At 53.1% G+C, this 23552-nt stretch overlaps 1 protein-coding gene across 2 annotated transcripts in view; it reads left to right on the top strand.

Annotated features, from left to right (window-relative positions):
* The first annotated feature begins 4354 nt into the window (after window positions 1–4354).
* ARL15 (ARF like GTPase 15) overlaps window positions 4355–23552 on the top strand; it is a 296926-nt gene continuing 277728 nt past the window's right edge. Inside the window, exon 1 of one of the 2 annotated variants that reach the window (XM_037038487.1) lies at window positions 4355–4502. In XM_037038487.1, the coding sequence (XP_036894382.1) occupies window positions 4455–4502 (48 nt within the window). In that variant the 5' untranslated portion in view covers window positions 4355–4454. Of the gene's footprint in view, window positions 4503–22281; window positions 22357–23552 lie in introns of those variants that run through there. The other variant, XM_037038488.1, reaches the window with a different exon arrangement.

Genomic DNA, 23552 nt, shown 5'->3' with positions numbered 1-23552 from the left:
GCCCTAAATGCCGCCACAACTGTCCCCAAAAGGGAGGCAGAGGAGATTACGCTGCAGAAGAGGAGAAGGCAGTGTGACCACAGGGGCAGCCTGGAATGATGTGGCCACTAGTCAAGGAATGCAGATAGCCACCAGAAGCTGGGACAAAAATAAAAAATAAAACGATGAAGGGATTCTCCCCTGGGGCAACTGGAAGAAATCAGCCCTGCCCACACGTTGATTGTAGCTCCAGAAAACTCAGGACTCTGGCTTGCAGCACGGTTCAGAGAGTAAACTTGGGTTTTGAGTCATTCAGCTGGTGGTGATTTGTTACAATAGGAAATGAGCACAGCCTGAGGGGTGGCGGTGTGTCTGAGACAGTCAGTGATTTCTGGGGAGTCCCTGAGAGGGACTGACGGAGCTTCTTGACATCTGGTGTTTGAACCGTGGTCGCTTGTGAGGTCCAGTTCCATTTTCCTAGTGTAATTATTTCTCCCTTTAATTGGTGATTCTTATTTGAAATGCCTTATCTGTCCTTACTATTCCAAGACCCAGCAAATCCTTTTTGGAAGAGGTGAGTCATCTTTTTAGGGTCAGTGCTTGCTCTCCTAACCTCACTCTGACTTCTCCCAGGTCTGAACCAAACGCTGGTAGCAGATTCATGCGGGGCGCCCTGCTCTGGGGCGGTGGGGGGGGGGTTCATCTCCCAGGGCCCAGCGGTGCTTTGTGTGGGTTTGGGGTGCAGGGAAGGGAACTGGGATAATGGTGGTGGCAATGGGGATGGGGTGGGGGGCAGTCAAAGCCCTCGAAAAAGGGGGCTCAGGGGAGAATTTTAAAGTCACAAGAGCTCCCAGAGGTACTAAGTGAGCAGGCCAAGTGTCTGGGCACCTGTGCCCACAGATTTCAGTGTGTGGACACCCTCCACTTTTCCTGAGAAAAGGATCGTCTGAGGTTTAAGAACTACTCTGAGGAAAGCTGCCATCTCTCAGCGACTGAGGGGTAACTTTCATCCAGCCTCTCCGCCAAGGAGACGCGGGGCCGGTAAGCATGCCCTGCTTTGAGGTTGGTGTAGGAGAGCAGAGGCTGTGAGCTGGTGGTAACATGAGTGTTAAAAGTGCTCCTACCCTTTGTACCAGTAATTCCATTTCTAGACACTCTCTGTAGGATAATGTGATGTGAGCAATTCTATACGCAAACACTCACTGAGATATTTATAATAGTTGTATCGAACAGAGGATTTGTGGATAGAAATTTATATTCCCATTAAACACTTAATGAAGTTTCCTGGTATGGTGAATTTTATATATTGAGCATGCATGATACAAAACAACCACAGATGTAGTCCCCCAGAGTTACCATGTATCAAATGAGCAACATGAAAGGAGTAGATGGAGAGAGCCACGGATATGTTGGTTTTTTCTGGAGAGCAAATTTGGGAGACCAAGTTGCAAAAACGCATTTTTGTCTTTGTTTCCTACAGGGAACATTTTTACAAAAAACCTCCTCCAAATCTGGGTAGCCGGTGCTCTTGACGAAATTGTAGAGCACGGGCTGTCCAAAAACATTTCTCCTTGTTTTTGACGAGCCAGAGTGAAGCCCCGTTTCCTCAGCCTGTGTAGCAATGCACTTGCCTCAGCAGTTTGCACATGTTTCCTTGTGCATCCGGGGCAGGGCCGTTCTGTTTACCGAGAGCAGAGGCAAGCCTGCATTACTGAGACTGTGTCTTATTCAGGACTGCAGCCTGTTACCTGGCATGTAGTGGGATGGGTTGACTGGATGCATTCTGACCTCTCAACATTATCTTTTTTAATAACACAGATTGAGGGGGATTGCTGCAGCTGCTGTCTGCTTTACGAGCTATGACTGCAGGCTCAGGCGGTGTGGAGCGTATTATCTACTTAGAGCAACATAATCTAGTTGGCCTCATTCTTCTGCACAGGGTACACACATTTACATCCCAGAAGATTAATACCTAATTGGAAAAATTCGCTCCACAGGGGGTTTTGAAGCTTCGTCAAAAAAGACAAAAAGCAAGTCCTGGCTGGTGTGGCTCAGTGGATTGAACCTGAGAACCTAAGGGTCACTGGTTCGATTCCCAGTCAGGGCACATGCCTGAATTGTGGGCCAAGCCCCCAGGTGGTGGCGAGTGAGAGGCAAACACACATTGATGTTTCTCTCCCTTCCCTCTCTCTAAATAGATAAAGAAAACCTTAAAAACAACATCAACAAACAAACAAAGGACTCTTCTAAAAGGCAATATATTATTCTTTTGTTACATTACACCTAACACAAGTCAGAATGAATGTGCACCAGGCAGAACGAATGTGCAAATGGCATGGAGGAGGGCACTGTGGTGCAGACTTGGGAAACTCTCCTTGAACACATTCTTTCCTGTGCCTGCTTTGCTCCCATTTACCCGTCCCTGGAGGCAGCACGAACTGTGGTTAGCCCAATGCCCTTCTGCTTGGGAAGGTCTTCCTCCAACCCTGGCTTCTCTCAGAAAGGTGGAAGCCAGGGGCTCCCGGTGGTTCTTTCCCTGCACAGAAACTGACCAGTCTCTGGAGAGTCCGGCCTGACAGTGGCCAAGACGCCACTGATCCTGAAAATGAGGGGCCAGAAAGTGTCTCTTTGTCAACTCAAGCCCTTTATTTGCAATATGCTTATTCATGAAGAGAAGGCAAACAGACAGACAAAAACATAAGGTTTCGTATCTATTTGAATGACTTTTGCAAGTAAGTTTGAGAGGCTTTCCACACCGGCAATTGCTTTCCACTGACTGTGCTGTAGGTTTATGGAAGTTCATTGCCTCCAGGATCCAGGTCAAAATCTCTTCTAAATCTCAGAATGCTAAGACCAATCATAATTGGATCCACTGACAATGCATTTGAGTCTAGTTAGCTCTCACACAGGCAAAAACTCACTGAAGTTTTTTAGAAGTATAATTTCTTTATACACACACGCCTTGTCTGTCAGTGGGATCACTAAAGTCAGGCTCTGTAATAAGTTCCTTTGAAAAGCCTCTGGCTGTAGGAATTCTCATTTTTCACCAGAAGAGATGGGATACCCCAAATCTCATGGCTCACCCCCTGGAGCTCCCTGGAAGTGGACACACACCCCCTTCCTGAGTCATCTACATATTTAAAGTGAATTCCACTGTTACCCAATAGAATTGTTTTCATGGACCTGCTAAGCATATTGTAGGGAAACTCACTCAGGATAGGAAAAAGGAACGTGCTAAGTTGGGGGAAAGTAAAAATTCAACCTCTAAGACAACTTTTATACATTTAGGCAGTCACTTCGGAAAGATTTCAGTTGGAGTTTTTCTCTTGAGACATCACTGGAAGGAAGTCCTAGTTGCTAACACGTGAGCTATCCCTCATCCTCTTCAACCTCTAGGGGCATCTCAGCCACCTGAGCCTGACAGCACAGGTGTTCCGTATCTGGAATTGTGCTTGTTGAATTGGTTGTTCATAGCCTAAATCTTAGGGGAAAAAAAAATCCTGGAGTGTTCTTATCCAGCTCCCTTCCAAGCTTAATGCGATAGTGAAATCTTAATGTCAACCAATTTGCGTGCTATTTACCAGGAAATGCACAAGTCTCAAGGGCACCTACATATAATAATTTTACTTATAGTACTATCCAGAGAGTGTCTTATTCTATTGCTGATCTCCAGAAGTGAGGGATTTGTGTTCAGTGTCACTAATTGGACAACACGGGCAGATCGCCGAGCTTTTCGCCCCACTGTCAGAGGTCTACAGTGGACTCTGCCAGCCCTTCCATTCCCGCGTTGGAGAGGGAATGCTCCCGGGTGGTCTGCTGAGAGGGAGCGTCCGCGCACCCCCAGGACGTTAGGCTGCGCTGCTGCCCACTCGGGCAGCTCCCCACCGTGGAGGGCAGGGGCCTTCCAGGGTCGCCGGCTTGCCGGGCCGGTCCCCGCGGCCCATCGGAGTCCCGGAGCCTGCAGGAGTCGCTGGGGAGTGAGGCTCCGAGGGTCGGTGGCCACCGCTCCTCCCGTGTTGGGCTCTGGCTTGCTGCTGGGGTGCAAGGAGGCACTGCCGCCGCCCGCCCTGGCGCCCAGTTCTGGCCGCTTTACCCAATGAGGAAGCTATGGAAGCACAAAGCTCCAGCCACCGAACCGCCGACTTTCCGCCCCTCCCGCCCGCTCTTCCGCCTGCACCGCCCCAGCTCCCGCCCCTGTGCCCCGCCCTCTCCCGGGAAATACAGACCCCACTGCTCCCGCGCTTCTGGGCCGCCCGCTGCGGCGGCCTGATTTTTATAGGCACTGCAGCCAATCAGCGCGCCGCTCTCCAGTGGCCCGCCCCCCGGCCAATCACTGAGCCGCGGTGTTGCCGTCGGCTGCTCGGCTGTTCTCGGCTGTTTTCGTGGTGGCTGGCTTTGCAGGGGCTGTTCGCTCGCAGCCAGAGACGCCGCTTTTTTTCCGGGTTCGGAGACGTTCCGGATGCTTTAAGTGCCGGATGACTGATCTCCGGATACCTGAGGAGTTTCTGTACATGGATTATCTGGTAGGTGTGGGGATGGGGCGGTGTGTCGCCTGGTGGACCCGGCGCGCTCAGGGTCCCCCGCCTGGGGACAGTCCTCCTGCTTTCTCCCCAGGACGGGATGCCCGGGCCCCCATATCCCGCTCTGGCCCTGGAGCTGCGCCGGGCTCGGGCTCCGGGGGCGGGGGGGGGGGGGGGGGTGACAGGTGAGGCTGGCCGGGCGGGGGCGCTCCCCGCCGAGCACTCCTCTCCGGGGGTGCGGGAGCCCTTGGCGCCCCCTTTAGCAGGACTCCAGGTACCATTAAACAGCCATATCCTGAATGGTTCACTAAGTGCCCGGCAGCCCGCTCATTTGGCTGTTATTAGCTCTCTAAAGCGGTGACCTCGGTCGCAGGGAGGTTTTAAAAGCACATTACCCGAAAGTCCACAGGACTACCTGCCTGCAGCCGGGCCGGCCCGGGCTGGTAGGGGCCGGCGCGGCCCCACCTCCCTGTCCGCGGGCACTCTCACCTGCGCACCGGTCGGTCCGGGCCAAGTGCTTAGGCCGGGCTAACGCAGAGAAGTTCAGGTGGGAGGAGGGTCAGCCCCGCACTGGGACTGAACCGAGTTTAAAAATGGACGTGTGTGTGTGTGTGTGTGCTTGTGGAATTAGGCAGCACCTCGTATTGTTCCAGAAATTAGATTTCCTCCGCGCTACGTGTTTGTGCTCTGATTGACAGGGGCTGTGTTCCGTCCTATAGATACAATCACCAGGGTTGCCTTGTTACCCGAACCGCTCTTGCAATGCAGAGGTCAAGAGGATGGTGCGATGATGCGACACATTGAGCCTCTTGTCATCGGGTTGGACACATTCAGTCGCTGCTCCATTGTAGACTGGCCTGGCCAAGACTTGCCAGTGCCTTCTAGGAAATGCATTTACTGCCATACTGAGAAAGACCGTGGTGCTTCACGACCGAGAAACGCTGGCCGAGGATGGACTTGTACTGTTACTTTGTACAATATTTGGGCGTGTTGTGGTTGAGCGGAGCAGATAGATGTTTCCCCTGAAGCTTCAAGGTTTGATGAGCTTTGGCGAAGCCCGTGGGCAACAGCAGAGTGAAAGACCCAGAGTTCAAATTCTGTTTCGTTGTTCCTTTGTGGATGTCAGTCACTTCCTCTGTCTTTGTGATAAGGGGACCTTGCCTACTTCTGAGCCGGTTTGGGGATTATCCGTATTTTAAAAGGCAACGTGCCATGTAGGTTAAGAGAGTTGCCAAATATTTCTCAAATGCTATTTTTTAAATTAAATAACTGATTGTTTTATAGCTTGTCTTTTAAAATACAGTGCCATAGGTTTTCTCGCAGTGCCTAAAGTAAAGCCACTTTGTTGAGGATAATTACCAAATAGGAAAGGATAGCACTACCTATACTATTGAAAGCTAATTTTTGAGCTTTAAGTAGTTCCTAAAAAGGAAGTCAAGTCGTTATGATCATTTTCGTACAGTATTTTCTTTATTTACTGGGTGACTTAGATGCACACACTGCATTACAAACTGTCTTTGAGGTGCCAAACCCACCAAAGCATTTGGCAAGACAAGAAATGGAAAACTCTGGCTAACCACAGGTTCATTTCTGGATGGAGAGCCTGAGGATGGTGGGGAACGTTTGTGGGGCTCTAGGTTACCTTCAGGGCAGCATGGTGTCTTTACTCATTAATGGCAGTTTCTCGGCACTGTCAGTAGGCCCCAAGTTTGACTGGCCTTTTTGTTTTACCTGCCCGCCCCCCTCCCCCCTTGCCCTCAGCCCATTGCATTGTTACTTGAAAAATCATTATTTTGCCACTTTATGCTTTTTAAGCAATTCATAAGTGCAGTGAAATGGTAGCATTAAAAATCACTGGGTAATCATTTGGGGTGAGAAAAAAATCTTAAAGGAAGTAACTCAGTTTTTATGAGTGCGCCCAGTATCTCCTATGAAAACATTTGAGAAAATCCTTAGCCATTAAGTTAGTTTTCACTGAGACTGGACTGAGGGGGGAAAACCCCTGTGGTGGTCTTTAGTGTTGAATTTTTGCCTGTGAGCTGTCAGAGAAAATGATGGGCCATCCATTCCTTTCTTCCTGCCTTTCACATGGACTTGGTTTCATGGCCAAAATCTTGTTACCAAAAACCAGTTGCTGAAAAAGGAAGATCAACTTTGTTGACTATATCTGGGATCTTATTTTTAAAATAAATCAATTCCCAAATTCTTTTACTTAACTTCCAGGAAATTAAAATGCTCCTTTTATTCTGAGTCCAACCCTTTGGATTTTGCTGAGATCTCGGAGGAGGGTAAGCACCCTGTCTGCACCCCGCACCGTGGCCCAGTCACAGCGATCATGGTGATCGCTGTGTCTTTTCTCATCTTCCTTTTCGGCAGGTGTTTGAGTTTCAGGCTGTGGCTGCGGGAGCTGGAGGGGCCGCTGTGTGTGCATGGGGGCCCTGCCCATGGTGTGCTGAACTGGCTATCATCACTGAACCTTTTTTATTTGGAGGAGAATGGAAAGGAAGGGAAATGAGAGAAAGACAGAGGTGCTATTTTTAACAGCTTTTAATAGGATGGCGGATAGTAAAACGTCCTCTGATTTCAGAAGTTGCTTTTGATTTAAGAGAAATGTTCTCCTTTAGAGGTGACAGATAAGGTGAGGGACAGGGGTAGGGCCTTAATACTTAAGACAGGGTTTTTATTGATTTCAGTTGAAGGAAGCAGCGGTAATTTGCTAATCCTAAATACTGTGTATCACCCAGTGCCCACTATTTACGTGTCGAATTGAGTGAATATGAGACTTAGACTTTTCTCACCTGTTTCCACACTGAGACGAGATAAAATCTGTTTGGATTAGGTGTTTTGTTCTGGGGAATGCAGAATGTATCTTTTACCCTCACTTTAAGGCTATCAAGATACAGTTTGTTTAGCCTGGGTGGCAACGTAAGTATAAAAATCTCAGTTTTCCAGTTGATGAGGAAATTGGCCCAGGAGGCCGCACACCTGCTTCCCATTTTCATGATGGGCTTCAAGGCCATGTTTACACCTGGCCAGCCTGTGGGTCAGGATTGTGGTGCTGTCCCAGCAGGTAGTGCCAGCAATTTTCTCTCCTGGTAAATAGAGCTAGTGAGCCAGTGTGCAGAGCTTTGCAAATGCGGTGGGAGGAAATAATCAAGTTACGACGAAGGAGAAAACGCATCCATCAGTTTTTCCTGGGAGGCTGGGTGAGATCAATTTCTAGGTTCTGTTTTGTTTTAAGTTTATTTTGTTTTTTTGCCCATTGGTCTGGATTTCACCTTTTCCCTTCCTCCACCTATAATGATGAACTGATACGATGAAGAGGGATGTAAATACACCGTGATTTCATTGCCGATAGTGTTCTTATCTCCTGTGGAATGACTGTTTCTGCCTAGTGGTAACTCTTGGGCTACCTTTTAAACTAGTCTTAGTAGATGGAAAGATTTGGGTGGTGATCAGTATGCAGGAGGTCACAAGACTCTTGAGGAGTGTTGGAGACCTATGAAAATAATGCCACATTCTGGCCTTTCTCATTGCTCCATTCAGCAAATATTTATGGAACCCCGCTTTGTGCAGGGCGCTGGCAGTCAGGAGGGCTGCACACCCAGTGGGGTGCCCTTGGCCTTGGGAGAGCGAGGCATGCTATCCTGGGGCCTGGGTGGGACAGGTCAGGGAGGAGGAAACCCGGTGGCTTCCTGGTGGGGTTGTCTCTTATTTCACGTGTTTCTTTGTTTTACCGTGAACTAAAATGTGAAGTTAGACTTGAAAATGTGGCAGCTGACTGCGTGATGAGTTGTGGGTGCTGGTTGTCCCTGACTGGTCACTGCATTTGCATGTCCTGCTTGGGGTTTAATGAGACTGGGGTTCTAGATTTCTTCCTTGTGTAGACGGGCGAAGCTGGCCTACTTTCCTGGTCAGAGGCCGTGCCTGCCATTATAAAGCCCTGTGTGTGAGTGGGGAAGTTCAGGCGACAGAAGCTAGTTCAAAGCTGTCACCATTTGCAGGATAAAAACCAACTCACCAATTGAGCAAGGAAGGACAGCAACTCATGACGGCCCCGCAGAGGAGCAGAGCGCGTGGGCGCTCCGGTCAGCTGGAAGCCCGCCGGTTCAGAAGGAGGCGTGAAGGCACATGTGCGATTTTATCTGCTGTTTGGTGATCTTAAAAGTGTGCTGTGTTTAACTCTGAATGATATGGATGTGACTAGTCTGGCTGTGGTCAAACTGATCGTAAAATAACAGTGTAGGCCAAACATTTTTTTTTTTTTTTTAGTTTTAATGGCAACTGGGTAACTCAGAGTCACATAAATATTCTTTCATTAATAAGTAATAAGATAAAAATAATGCGAACACAGGAGACAGGTCTGCCACCTGTGGAGGTGGTGCAGCCGACCAGTTTGGGGATAGCCACTGCATTGGGCAGGAGCGTGGAGACCGGGGTTGGCGCTGGCTCTCCGGCTCCGCAGTCCTGAGTGTGGTCCTAGGGGAGGGTCCAGGGGACAGGATTCCTGCCTTCTAGGAGCTGCGTTCTGGTTGGTGCCTGAGCCACCTACGCACACTGGCGTGCTGGGCGGGGGCTGCCGAGCATGTAGGTTAGGAGCGTAAAATGCGTTGACATGTAACCGAGGCTCAGAGAGGTGGAGCAGGTCCCCAAGATCACCCAGCGGACAAGTGATAGAGCTGTGACTGTCACCCCAGGGCCCTGCCTCTTCACTTTCTCCCAGCTGGTTGGTAAAGCTTGTGGAAGCAGGGGAATGCATACAGTGTGTTTCATGTGACCACTCTGCTGCTTCTCAGGTCCAGGGCAAAGACACCAGGGGCCCTGAGCCCAGGACTGGGCCTCCCACGGCTCAGGGACTTGGTTCTGCTGCACGACGGAGAAAGAGAAGGCCAGATAGAAAAGCGGGGCTGTGTCCTGAGCCTCCCCCATGTCCCGACTGGTCACTAGGACCTTGAGCATCTGATGTTTCATCAAGTGACTGCAGATGGGTTTCCAGGCAACCTGGTCAGCCGGCCTCTAGCGTCACTTCAGGGACACACTCTGGCCTTCCCCACGTGCCAGTTTTCTCTGGAGATGTCACTGAGACTTGGGATCTATCTGTCATCTCCTTCACCAAGTGCTGCCTGGGACACAGGGCTGTCCCCAGCAGACGCCAGGCCCCAGTTAGCCTTTCGCTTGTGGGTGTCAGTTTGGCCAATCCCCCCCTAGGGCATGGACTATACAGGGTTGTATCTGAGGTGGGGTGGGGAGAAGGGGCGATTTCAGGGAGGGGTGGTAACTGCATACTCGATAACCAGAAAGCCGCCCTGTCCCCTGATTCTGTCAGAAACTGCATTAACGGTGGGTGTTCATTTTGGTGCTGGCAGCCCCCTGGAATTCTGCTGTGGCCCCTGCCCTGCAGCTCCCAGGTGCCTCTGGTTTGGGGTTCCGGTGGAGCCTCACTTCCGAGTGTCTGCAAAATGCCTGGGCACTTCCCCCCGTAGCAGGGCTGGGTCCCGTGGCTGTGGAGGCTGTGCTTGGCTGAGTGCTCTGCAGTTGCCATCCCAAAAGTCTGTGTTTCGGGCTCTCTCCAGACATTTTCCTTTTGCAGTGGGCCCCACACAGGAAGCAGGCGGCCCTGACTTCCAATGCTGGAGCCGAGACACGAGGCCAGCCTGAGAGGGCCTGGGGCAGCGGTCACCTACCGCATCTGTAACCGGCAGCGGGACTGTCAGCTGTCTTCAGAGTCTCCTCTGCACCTGATGAGCCAGGGCCTGCGTAGCAGGCGCTGGAGAGGACGCAGATGCCGGTGAGGTGTTCTCCTTGCTTCCCTGGACGTGTGCTCCCAGTGGTTCCATCGGCTCGGTGCTGCAGACTTGGTTTGGAAAGAGGGACCCTGGGGCTCTGGGGGAGGGGGCCCGATGGTCGGGGTCACCTGACCAGTGCTCCCTGGCCAGGGTTTGAGCCCAGCTCGGCGGCCCCAAGCCCACACGTGTGAGCATTACCCAGGGTGGTCTGGCAGGCGGCGAGCGAGAGGGGCCGCAGGAACCATAGATGCAGCGCTGGGCAGGGAGGGCCCTGGGCAGCTGCCCGTGCTTTCCCGTGGTTCCCGCCCTCCCCTTCACTCTCCCGCATGAACTTGATGTTCTGCTCTTTGGCCCACAGCCGAACACACCCACATAGTTTTGATAGCAACCAGCCATTGAAAAGTTGGGTGGACGGAACAGTCTCTTCTCTCAGGTGCCTTTGTACCTGGCTTTGCTGGGACGGCGCTGCCCTCTGGACTGCTTCTCTTGGGGCGAGGACCTTTTACGTCCTGGGACTTGTGCCTCTGTGTCCTCAGAGGGACGCTCTGGGTTCCTTTCTCGAGAGGAGTGCTGCCTCTCCGCCAGGACCAGTGACCGGAGCACGGGAGGACGGGGCCGGTCCCGCACGGGTCCCCACGCAGAGTCGGGGCTGCAGCAGAACACCTACTGCAAAGTGTGCTTTTTAATGCTCACGAGTCCCCTCAGTACTCGTGTGAAGTGCAGAAAATAATAAAACACACTGCTATGAACTTCCCCCCGATTGAACAGTAGTTAACCAGTTTCCATTTCAAGTTCAAAACTCTGATATTATTTGAAGAAAAAGAAAGCTAAGGCTCCCACTGCAGCCTGGAGCCCCCGCGTGCCATCTCCCTCTGCACGCTGTCTCCCTCTGCCCTCCTCGGGGGTCCTGAGCCTCGGGGGTCCTGAGCCTCGTGGGTATTGTCTCATGCCGGGTTGCCTCTTTATTATGTTTGCATGTGTGGGTAAGCGACATAGAGCATTGTTCTGGGTGTGTTAACAGTTCTACACAAAGTGTAACATCCCACCCTCATCTCTTTGACCCTTGTCTATGTCTCTGATGTTTTTGAGATTGATAAATGTTGCTGCACGTATCAGTAAGGATTTATTTTGTGTTTCTGGTTTGGTTATTACCATTCCTTGTTTTATGTGTAGAGCTAATCTTGTCCAGATTTTGTGAGGAGCTCACGGGAGAGAATAGGTGTTGGTTTTAAAATGTTGATTATTTTTAGAGAGAGAGTGTTGGGAACCGCCCTGCCTGGTCTCAGAAGCTGTAACCGCCCTCATGGCTAAGGCTGAGTGAGTGACCTTGGACCATAAACCACTAAGGAAACAAAGCTTATCTCCCTGGCAGGGGCACCGCCTCTGCCCCTGTTACTTCACCCTGCCTGGCCCCTGGTGCATAATCCGTTAGCCAAGGATGGGCAGGGTTCCTCAAGGGAGGAACGACCTAAGACAGGCATGATAATGGGGAGCAGGGTCAGGGAAGGACCTGAGGGGCTATAGCAAAAGGGGGTGATGGACCCTCGCCCCTCAGCTTTGACATAGCCTGAGTCCTCATTCTGTCTGTCAGAAGTCTCCTAATCTCTTAGCTGCCTTACTTCCCCTGCCTGACTTAAGCCTGAAACAATGCCAGAGGGCGGTGCAGCCGTGTGCTGGAAAGGGCAGGCTCCCTGGGTGTTCAGGCCTGAGAAAGAATGCATAAAATCCTGTGAAACTTGCTTTGCTAAGAATGCTCTCAAGTACATGATAAGGGTCTGAGCAGGAAATGAGTTTGTTTCTTAACATTTTGTAGCCCCTTAGCTAACAGACCCTGGCTCAGAATAATCCCTCTTGGTTCTTTGGATACTGCCTACTGTTTGATCCTTGATTGATCCCTGCCTGACAATGATTGATGAGCTTTACCTGTATTCCTGTGCAAACTGAACCCAATAAAAGCCCGTAGAGGAAAAGGTTCTTGGCCCTTCTCCTTTGAGAGATTGGCCACCTTTCCTCTGCAAGCAGATCATGTCTTGGTAGGCTTATTCTCGTCCATGGTGGCCGGGGGCGGCAGTGTTGGGGGGGCGCTCTGCGGTGGAGCCCCACAAGAGAGGAAGAGAGGGAGGGAGGGAGAGAGAGAGAAACTTGGATATGTTGTCCCCCTTACTTGGTTGCTTCTGTGTGCCCTGACCAGGGACGGAACCTGCAACTTCAGTGCATCGGGATGATCCTCTGAGCAATTGAGCTACTGGGCCTGGGCCTGGTTGGGTGTGTTTTACTTCACACACCTTGTTTAATGAAATTTTATTGCCTGCGTTTTAGTCTTATGATTCATCGGTTTGCTTTGCAGTTTGTAACAATCATTTTGTAGCCACATCGACACACATACGTATATACACATGTATGTTCTTGCCTGTGTAAGGGCTAAGATTATTTGGTAACAGGTTTGTTATCAATATTATTAAAGGAAAAGCTTAGTGAAGGAATTTGGGAAGCATAGCAAAGCACCCCAGGGAAAAAAATACGCATCATCTAGCAACCCACCGGAACCTTTAACGTATTTAAACCCATTATCAAAATGAAGATACAGTTTTATAACTTTTTCATGCCTATGACTATATACACTTCAGCAGTTTCCCTTCGGCAACATTTGCTTTCTGTGTTGTACTGGTAACCTGTGCTTTTCATAACTGGCCACCTTGTTGTTGAATATTCACATTGGCTCTGGTTTGGGCTGTTACAAATAGCCCTGAACATTTGCAGGGGACTTTGTCGGGTATTTCGGGATAGTGTCCCGTGAGGACACGCAGTGCCACGGCACTCTCACGAGTCCCACTCACAAGGGGTTCCTGTGCCGAGTCAGTGTGGAGACTGGGTCAAGTAAAGTCAAACGATGTTTTAAAAACTTACATAGCTTTTACTTTGCAGATGCACACAGTGTGTCTCTGGGAGGAAGGGTATGACTTGCCTTTTTACTCGAGGAGGAAGGGGTGCTTGTGCTTCCTGGTCAAGTTCTAGAAAGAGATGTGCAGGGTCAAAAGGCAGCTGCATTTTAAAGCCCTTGTAGTGATTAAGTAAGTTAATAGTTGTGGCGCCCTCAGAGCAGCACCCGGGTGTTATCAGCGGCTGTTTAAGGCACACTTACGTAATAGCAAAGTCAGAGATAATGATAATTAATATTTGTTGTGTGCTTAGTCTGTGCCAGGAAGCGCTTAATTCGCACCCACCGTTCCTCCAGTCCCTCCCACATCCCTGCGACCAGCGTAGGCGCCGCCGTGGTTCCCCTGGCTGATGGTCCCGCAGACCCGGGTCAGGAGGAGCCAAGCAGTCCATCCCACTGCCGCGGTGGTGAGCAGGCTCTGTGGGACGCTCATGACCTTCATCTGCGCTTTCGTAATCTTTATCTGCTTGTGTCGTTGTGACTGTGACAGAGAAGAAAAAGGGCTTCGGCTTCCTGGTGCCCCAGTGCGGGTGTCTGTGACATGGGCGTTTCCTGAATCTCAGTCCCCAGAAAAGTGGGAAATTGAGGGGCCTGTTGCAAAGCAGTTGTCAGTTTAATTTAGACTTAGGACATTGGAGATATTTTTCCAGCTCTTGTGGATATAAGAATATATTGTCTGTTCTGAAATGGTAGTGAATGGCCGTTCCTCTCTCTCCAAATGTCATTGCCTGGAAGACTAAGAGGCTGGGAGCCCCACGTCAGGCCTGGAGCCTGTATGTGCGTGCAGATGCACGTAGGTGTGGGTTTACAATGTACTCACTCCGGAAACCCCGAATACGGGGATCCCGGTTTAGGACAAATCACCCCAAGCCACACATCGTTCTCCTTCTCAAAATTCGGGGAGCGTCAGAGGCTCTGTGTTAGCATTAGTAACAGTGTAATAGACTGTCAGCGCTCTGAAACAAAATAGCGCATTATTATTTCTATACTGATCGTGGGAGAGTCCTGGGGACTCCAGGGCCCGATACCACGGCACCAACAGGGGGTTGACTGGAAAGTCAGTCTCTCTGTCCCTCAAGTTCCTTTTCTCTCTCATCAGTTACACTGTGGTTTTTTCCTCTCTCCAAAAATCGCAATATTTGTGAAATAATTTAGCTAAACATGTAGGAACACATTCTTTCTGTACATTTTAGGAGCTGGGCATTGAAAGGTTGTCCTTGACCTTGGGGGGGAAAAACATGTTTTTTGGTCTCTTCTGCAATTTACCAATATTGGGACTTCTAGTCTCAAGTAGAGCGTTAAAGTTAATTTTTATTGTTGCTTTGATTTTTATTTCCTCTTTTCTCCCTGACCTGATTCAGAGATTTTTTATTGATTCATTAATTTTAGAGAGAGAAAGAGAGAGAGAATGACCCGTTGTTCCACTTATCTATGCATTTACTGGTTGAATTTTGCGTGTGCCCTGACCAGGGATTGAACCCTCAACCTTGGTGTGTGGGGACAGTGCTCTAGACAACCGAGTTACCTGGCCAGAGCCGAGGGTTTTTTAATGTGGCATTTATGACTCGTCAGTGACCCGAGAATCTTGTTTACAAAAACACTTTAACACAGGGTTTCTGAGGGCTGAAAGAGACAGTTCTGCCCTGTACGTGGTGCGGAAACATAGGGTGCTATAGAAAGCTAAAGTGTACTCATCACTTTTATCTAAGCTAAATTTTTATTCACCCAAGTAAATGATCATCTTTTCAAAAACTGAGCTATAGTTTATATCCAGTAAAATGCACAAACCGTAAAGGTCCAGCTTGATGAATTTATACGACCCTGAACCTTGTGTGACACCCGCCCACCCCCCGCCCCCGCGGATGGAGGTGTGAAGTGTCCCCAGTTCCCCAGAAGGCTCTCCCGTGTCCCTTTCCAGTAGGACTGGTGTGGGTGAGTTTTGCCTGACTTTGATCTTCATGTAAATGGAACTTCAGTTATGTGTTCTTCAGTGTGTTATGTCACTCAACAATGTTGCGTGAGTCAGCAGTGTGTCATTTTTTTGTTGCCGTGTGATGTTGAGTAAAGGTGCCATTCCTAGTCTACCCGTCCCAGTTCTGATGGGCGGGAAGTTCGTTTCCAGTTTTGAGGGTTTTGACGTAAAGCTGCCACAAACACTCTGTACGTGTTCTTGGTGAGGACAACCCCACTCCTTTCTGTCTGGTGGAGCGGAGTTTCAGGTTCTCAGGGCATATGTAGGTTTGGGCCAACTGGGTGCTGCCAGGCTGTTTCCCAAAGTGTCTGCACCGATTGGACTTCAGCCGGCCTGCCGGGGAGTTCTGGTTATTTCACCTTCCCACCGGTGCCTTTTAGGTTGTTGGAGCTTCTGTCTGGCTGTTCTAATGGGTGTGACTCCCCCAAACTTAAAGCTGCCCAGGTCTGCTTCCAGACATGAGAACAGTGTAATGCAGGAGGATTAGAAGGCAGATTTGTCCTTTTAATTTGGAGAAATTACTGGGCTGTATTCTGAGATTCCCACACTGTTCAGCTGTGTAATTCATTTGGAGATCCTGTCCTGCTCCGAGGTGCCGTGGGAGGCACGTGTCTTGGCTGTTTCTGGCGTGGCCCCCGATTCAGCGTGGGGGTGCAGGCAGGCCAGTCCGCACCGCTGACTGCGTTTCCTCATCTGTCAGAACGATGGTGTTAATTACATCACTTAAAATTTCTTTTACGTCAAGATTTCCTTCAACCGTGTTTTTTCCTGGAATGGCTGTCTTTCCATTCTTCTCATTCTATGAAATAAGCGGTCCTAAAGTTGTCTCGACACCCTTTGTCATCCACTCACCCACTCTGGTTCTTCAGGAGCCTTTACTGTTCTGGGGGCATCGGGGGCAGTTGGGGTGCACGGTGAGCTGCACACCGGCCTGTGCTTGGGGGACGTGCGTTCTCGCAGAGACAGAGGAGAAGGGATTACATGCTGGAATGTCCTGTTCTGTTGAGAGGGAAGGGACGGCTGCAGGTAGCATATGACAGAGGAGCTCACCCTTAGGGGCCAAGGAGAGTGTCCCAGAGGAGTCCTTTTCAATCTGCGACACTGACGTTGCGTCACCTTAGCCCAGGGCCAGGCAGGGTCAGGGCAGAAGGAGCAGCTTGCACGGAGACTCAGGTGTGAGGACCCCCAGGACGTCAGGGGCTCCGTGGCCTCAGTGTGTCAGGGGCTGGGTTAGGAGCAGGCCAGCCATGAGGCCTCCGCTCTGGCGAGGGTGACACTGTGGGCTGAGTTTGCCCAGAGCGACATGGTCAGGTCTGGTGCTCCGTGCGGGTGTTGGGGGGTGACTGAAAAGGGCAGCCGGGCTGCAGCCAGCAGACCAGTCAGGAAGGTGCCGCCTGGGTCCAAAGTGAAATAGATGGCGGTGCTCAGGGCCAGGCAGGGGCCGGGGGAGGCAGCCATGGGGGTAGAGTTTAGTGGCTCTTAGGAGCGACCACAGGTAATTCCTACCAGATCATGGGCTGTAGGAGGTGAGGACAAAGGAGATTTCAGGGCTAATTTTCAGGCTTGGGGTTTGGGCATTGTTCTGGTTATCTATCACTAAGTGACAATCCACCTTAAGACAGTGGCTTGGCCCTGGCTGGCCTGGCTCGTGGTTGGTGCTTTGTCCTGCAAAGTGGAAGGTCGCCAGTTCAATTCCCAGTCAGGGCATGTGCCTTGGCTGCAGGTTCAGTCTCCTGTGGGGGCAGGAGAGAGGCACCAGAGTGACGTTTCTCTTCTCTCTGTCTCTCTTCCCCTCCTTCTTTCTAAACAAACAAACACACAAAAAACAGTGGCTCAACACGGAACAATTTATTTTGCTCATGAATCTGGAGGTGATTGAGTTCAGCAGGCTATTCTTGCTCAGGGTCCCTGGAGAAGTCACATTCAGATGGTGGCTGGAGTCAGCTGGTGGCTTTTCCACGTGCTGGCTGGGCTGCTTGGCTGGGGACCAGAGAATGCGGACGCCCGGGCACTTTCCTCTTGCGGCCTTTCCGCAGCACGGCCCTGCCGGGCCGCAGGGTCACGGAGAGCATGTGTTGGGCGACACTGGCAGGCTGCTGGTCTTTGTCTCCCGGCCTCAGCATCGATGTTCACCTGCCAGGGAGGCGTGCTCAGGTCCACGGGCAGGACACCAGTGACACCTCTCGGTGGGAGAGGTCGAAGAATGTGTGGGCGCGTTGGAAACCACCACCCCCGCACCCAGGGCCGACGGGGTCATGCACGGCAGTGGGACTCCTGGGAAGACTGGCACCGTGGCGGGGGTGGGAAAGGAGCTTTATTTAGGTGGTGCTGAGTGGGCGCTGCTTGTGCTGAACCCAGGCGAGCGGGTGGGTGGGAGTGCAGCGGGTGGGAGTGCAGCGGCGACTCCTGTGCGTGGAGTTTGGGACGGGGTGAGACATTCACTGTCATTGCCAGGTGTGCACTGTGTTGTTAGTGCCACGTGCTTTCTGTGCCTTGTCCGTGGCTGTCACTGTTTTAGAGAACAGAGGCCTGCGGCTCAGAGAATCGAGTGTCCTGCCCCCGGTGCGATGGGGCCAGAATTTGAGTCCCGGTCTGGCTGATGTCCCACCCCTTGTTCTTACCTGCCTGAGTGACCAGTGATGGTGGGCGTGAGCCGGGTCCCTGAAGAGGCCCAGCGCCCCTGTCAGGCATGGGGTTGCTATGGCAACGGCAGGGAGAGGGGAACCTGCGGGGTGGCCTGTTGGGGGGCCAGCACGGCCCAGAGGTCATGGAAGGTGATGGCACGGGACCCCTAGGTTAGGTCTGTGGTGGCCGTGGCCGGGCTCTGTCAGAGGGAGGTAAGGAGATGCTGCTGCTGCGGTTAGTGTGAAGAAGTCCCTGTGAAGGAGTCGGCGGCGGGGATGCTGGGGGTGTGGGGGGGTCTCCTTTCTAAAGGGGACTGAACTGGAGATGTAGCAGCTGGTGGGAAGGGGAATGTGACACCGCCTTGCTGATGGGACTGGGAGGCGGCAGAGGGTGACGGGGACTACAGTGTCGGGAACCGCGGACCAGCGCCCAGCCTGGCCCCTGCAGGGGTTCGGTCCGCTTTACCGAAGGAAGCTGCTCTGAGCTCTGGCCGTGCAGTGCCGATGCTAAGACGTGGTCTCTGAAAGGGGAGTGCTGTGGACTGGGCTGTGTCCTGCCCCTCCGCCCTTCCCTGAAATTTCACAGGTTGAGGCCGTTACCCCAGTGGAGGTGTCTGGGAACTGCAGCTTTGGGACCTGACCCGCTGTAGCTACAGCCTTGGGGCAGGCTCAGCCTTTCAGAGAGTCGTGGAGGGCTTGCCCTCCCTGCTCCTGGACGCTGTGCGGAGGAGGCAGGGCCAGGACTCGGGCCCTCGCCGGAAACCCACGGAGCCGGCACCGTGCTCTGGGGCCTCCAGCCCCTGGACCAGGGAGGGAGAAGTCGTAGCCGCCGCTCTGTGGTGCCCTGTGTGGTGCCCTGTGTGGTGCCCAAGGGGACTCTCGCGAGGAGGGGAAAACCTCGTGAATTGCAAATAAAGAACATAAGCCTGAAAAACTTTTTGTATCACCTGTTGAAAATAAATGCTACATTCTAAGTAAAACAAAAAGTAGAGGAGGGAATTTTCGAAGATGTGCCTGGGTCTCCAGGGTGAGAAGCTGTATTCGGTGATCCACTGACTCTTATTTCTGTGTGTTTCTGACGTTACTGTCAAAGAGCAGCTGGTTGGGCACTTAAAAAATGAGGAAAAAGTGCAGTTCTTACTTATTAGGAAGCCATCGTCTGACATGAGCAAGTTAAAAATGAAATCATATATACTCATATATACGTCCATACAGGGCTGGGCCAAAGTAGGTTCACAGTCATGAGCACACGAAACCCGGAGTTTATTATCATGTGTTAATGATTGTGTGATTTCCCAGGCAAACAACTGTAAGCCTGCTTTTCCCCACTCCTGTATACATGTGACAGAAACTCTGAAAACACCCAGTTTAAAATAAACGCGTGTGTACGGGTGAGTGCAAACCGAGCTTTGGGCCCGGGACAGCTCGATGGCTGTCGTCCCCCAGGGACTAGGAGGGCCGCTCGAGCAGACCGTCCGCAACAGACTGGGCTCTCTGTAGATGGTGGAAGGGGATGGTGCGTAGTTGCTGAGTCCCGACGGGGGAAGCGGAAGCACAGCCGCCCTGCGTTCCGGGCAGGGGCTGGGGCACAGGTAGAAACACGTCCCTTTACTAGGTGATGGGCTGACAAGATCCTGGAATTCACTGAGACAGGGACGCAGGGAGCACCGAGGCGGTGACTCCTCCTGTGCGGCGAGGGGTGGCGTGTGCTCTCTCCAGCGCTGCACCGTGATGCCTCACAAAGAAGTGCTTTAGTTTCTGAGACAAAAGCAGGCCTGTTACGCAGGGTCTGGACCGTTTCAGCTGTGCTCCTGTGTTCTGGTCAGGAGGAAGGAGGGGAAGTGAGTTCAGCCAAGAGTTTGCATTACAATCGTGGGCTGTGCTTTTACGAAATCCTGGCGAAGGAAACAGGCTGGACTCCACAAAGGGACCCTGAAATGACCCTTCTGTGGTCAGGTGTGGACTGGCTCTGGGTTAGAGGGCACGCCAGGGCAGGCAGAATGTCAGGCCCAGGGTTCTTGGGCTAAGCTGGGAACGGAAGTGTCGGGAGCCAGAAGTGTGATGCTGGACGTCTGCTGGTGTCTGGGAGCAGGATGAGGTGGGGAGTGGGAACCTGAGCCTCAGGGCACCTCTGTCACCTTGTGAATCTGTTTGGTCAGGAGTCAAAGCTCAGGGGCCTGGGATGGATGAAGCCTGGCCAGTCCATCTCGCCCCCAAGGACGGTGCCGTTGGGAGCCTGTGGCCCGCATGACCTTGTGGTTCTCCCGGTACCCAGCACCCACGAGCGCTGCCGCTCAGTCTGGGGGCGGATGTATCCTCCCTCAGTGCTACCTGCAGAACACCGTGCATGGCGAGGGACTTGGTTACTAGCACGAGCTCTGAAACCTCTTCGACGTCTCCTTTGACTTTGCAGACAGTATCAGATGCTGTGATACTGGCGGAGACCACATTCACCCTTTAGAGCAGTAACCGTCTGTGAAAAGGACAGTGGGCAGTGACCACACTTGATTCGGCTGTAACTGGTGTGGAAGCTGCTCCCTGTGGGCCCCCCCCCCCAGTCCCCTCCTGGCTCAGTCGTCTTCTGGGCCTCTTCTTCTGAGGAGGGGCAGGGAGAGCTCCATCTGCTATCACAGCAGAAGGGAAAAGCGACAGTGTGTTGGCAGTAATGGTACGAATAACACTGTGCAGGAGTAAAACGGCCCATTCCTGTGTGCCTCCGCAGGTGGACGCACTCCTAGCCTAAGCTTTGACTGGGTTCTTACAAGATATGGGGCTGATACAAGGCTTCCTCTTCCTGCCAAAGCAAGTGCCCAGACATTCAGTGGCTTGGAGCCGCGTGATGGTTGTCGTGACATTCTGGGGGGCCGGAGGCTGAGGTGGGCTTCGCCGGCCAGCCAGGTGCGGCCGGGCTGGGGTCCTGCCGGGGGCTCCAGAGCAGGATCCAGTCCAGGCCGTTGGGGCTTCCAGTGGCTGCCGTCCCTTGGTTCACAGCTCCCTTCCAGCCACAAGGACACTCCAACTTCTGCCTCAGTTGTCATCTGTTTCCGCCCTTGATCCTCCCATCCCCTTCTCGGATGCATCTGATCCTCCAGCCCCTCTTTATATAAGGATTGCTGTGGTTACATTGGCCCGCCTGGACCACCCAGGCTGACCTTCCCGCACCTGGACCACCCAGGCTGACCATCCCGCACCTGGACCCTTTCTCAGGCCTGCAAGGGGAGGCACTCACGGATCTCGGGGAGTAGGGTGTGCACACCGGTGGCGGAGGGAAGGGACGTGATGATCTCACCTACCACGGGCACCGAAGAGGTGAGTGCAGAGGACTCAGGCCGTCTGTCCGTCCTGGGGGGGAGGTCACGTAGACAAGCCCTGGTGCTGGGTTCAGGTGTCATCGTCATATCCAACACCAAGGTCGGATGCTTGTCAGTCGACTGGAAGGCCTGCACGTGGGCTCTGTGAACGCTGGCTGTCGCAGCAAATCAGAGGGCGGGTTTAGCGCCCAGCCACGCTGAGAGGAGCGGCGCTGACCGGGCCTGTTTGTCCCGTGCCCTGGGGAGACTCCAGCTCGCATGTTTGCTGTAGACTCTGGAATGCTGAGCTGTCTGCCGTNCTTCCCGCACCTGGACCACCCAGGCTGACCTTCCCGCACCTGGACCACCCAGGCTGACCATCCCGCACCTGGACCCTTTCTCAGGCCTGCAAGGGAAGGCACTCACGGATCTCGGGGAGTAGGGTGTGCACACCCGGTGGCGGAGGGAAGGGACGCGATGATCTCACCTACCACGGGCACCGAAGAGGTGAGTGCAGAGGACTCAGCCGTCTGTCCGTCCTGGGGGGAAGGTCACGTAGACAAGCCCTGGTGCTGGGTTCAGGTGTCATCGTCGTATCCAACACCAAGGTCGGATGCTTGTCAGTCGACTGGAAGGCCTGCACGTGGGCTCTGTGAACGCTGGCTGTCGCAGCAAATCAGAGGGCGGGTTTAGCGCCCAGCCACGCTGAGAGGAGCAGCGCTGACCGGGCCTGTTTGTCCCGTGCCCTGGGAGACTCCAGCTCGCATGTTTGCTGTAGACTCTGGAATGCTGAGCTGTCTGCCGTCATGCTGAAGAAATGAAAAGCTCCCAGCCGCAGGGAGGCACACCTCGATTGGAGGGCTTCAGTGGAGCAGAGGTGAGGCGATTGAGGTGGGGGGGGGGGCATTTCACTGAAGATCAAACAGCCGCGTCCGCACAGGACGAGTTTCTGTCTCAGATAGAAATCTGCCCGGTGGCCAGTCAGGAGTCCGGCCCGCAGCTGCTCCAGACCTTCGGGGCTCGGCTCCTTCTGGCCGTCCTGTCGCCAGGGCACTTCTGCTCACGTGCTGCTGCGGGTGGCCGGCCACTCGGGCACTGTGTGAGTCGTGGGAAAGAGGAAGCGGAGGCCGGGCGACTGCTTTCTGGGCACGACCGCCAGCCGCACACACCCTCCCCTCCCCTCCCGAGTGCCGGACCTGACTCATTGGCTCTATTCCTACCCAGGAGGCCTGGACATGGAGGCTCTGGTAAGGAGCTCACACGGAAGGGAGGGGAGGACAGGCCCTGGCGGCCCACCGGCGTCTCCTTCGGGGGGCTTGCATCGTGGGGCTGTGCGGTGCACCTGGAGGAAAGTGTGGGACAGTCAGTGTCCCTTGGAGCCGTGGGTGGTGTGTGCAGTGGACGGCGCCCAGTGTGGCCGCCAGAGTGACTTTGTGTTTGTGACAAGTGTGGGTTATATTGGTCACGGAGACGTCATGGCCAAGGTCGGGTCCCGTGTTTAGTTCATGCATGTCAGCACTCCTGCACTCTTGTCCACAGACACACGCACACGTGTAGTCGGTGCTGTTCCTGAAGGTCGTATTTTGGAGGCTGTGTGTGGGGGAGGTATGCTGTGTGATCTAGGCGATGAGAGTTTAGGACAGCTTTTCGCTTTACTAAAGAAAGTGATGTCCTCAAGGAGGGGAGGCTGCCTGGTGCACGCTGCGGGGGTCCCTGGTGGGGCACCGGAGAAGTGTAGTGAACCTGTTGAGAGCCGCAAGCACGCGCTGCCGTTCGTTCATGCTGGAAGAGATTTGCACCACGAAGTACTTGGATGGACAGGACTGCCTTTTCTTTCTTTTTTAACCGTCTTGTGAAATTGGGGCTCAGCTTTGAGCCCGACGGAACCTGTTTGCTTTAGGTGACTTGTTCTGGGGAAGGCAGGGTGGACCCTTTTGTCTCGGGTGAAGGCTGGTCTGCTGCAGACCTCAGTGCCTGCCGCCCTCCAGTGGCCCTGCCCCTGAGTGGGAGCCACCCCGAACCTGCGTGTGGCCCGGGCTTCCTTTCCTGGAGACTGGCACCACAACCCAAGTGGCTGCCATGGCCCATGCCCGAACCTGGGCTTGGTCCACAGCTGCCCTGCCTCCTCTTCTCACTGTCTGCAGGTCTGCCCCCACGCCCCCCGTCCTAGCGTCTGTCCTCACCGCTGCTCTTACCTGGGCTCCAGCATGAGCCTTTCCCACCAAGAAAAACCGAGCAGCCTCCTCCTGTCTGGTCTGCCCTCTCTGAGGTCTCTCCCCTGAGCCATTTCACCCCCGTGCAGCCAGCAGCCTGCAGAATGCAGATTTGCTGGCGCTGACCTTCTCCCAGCCTCCTGTCTGAGTTCAAGGTGAAGCCTGGAATCCTTAACTTAGATTGTGAGGCACTGAGCCTGGGCTGCCCTGTACCCACCGGCCTCTCTGCC

The sequence above is a fragment of the Sturnira hondurensis genome, unplaced genomic scaffold (assembly GCF_014824575.4).
Source record: "Sturnira hondurensis isolate 20B ecotype Veracruz unplaced genomic scaffold, ASM1482457v3 Scaffold0024400, whole genome shotgun sequence".
NCBI classification, from domain to species: Eukaryota; Metazoa; Chordata; class Mammalia; order Chiroptera; family Phyllostomidae; genus Sturnira; species Sturnira hondurensis.
This window is presented reverse-complemented; position numbering and strand designations above follow the sequence as displayed.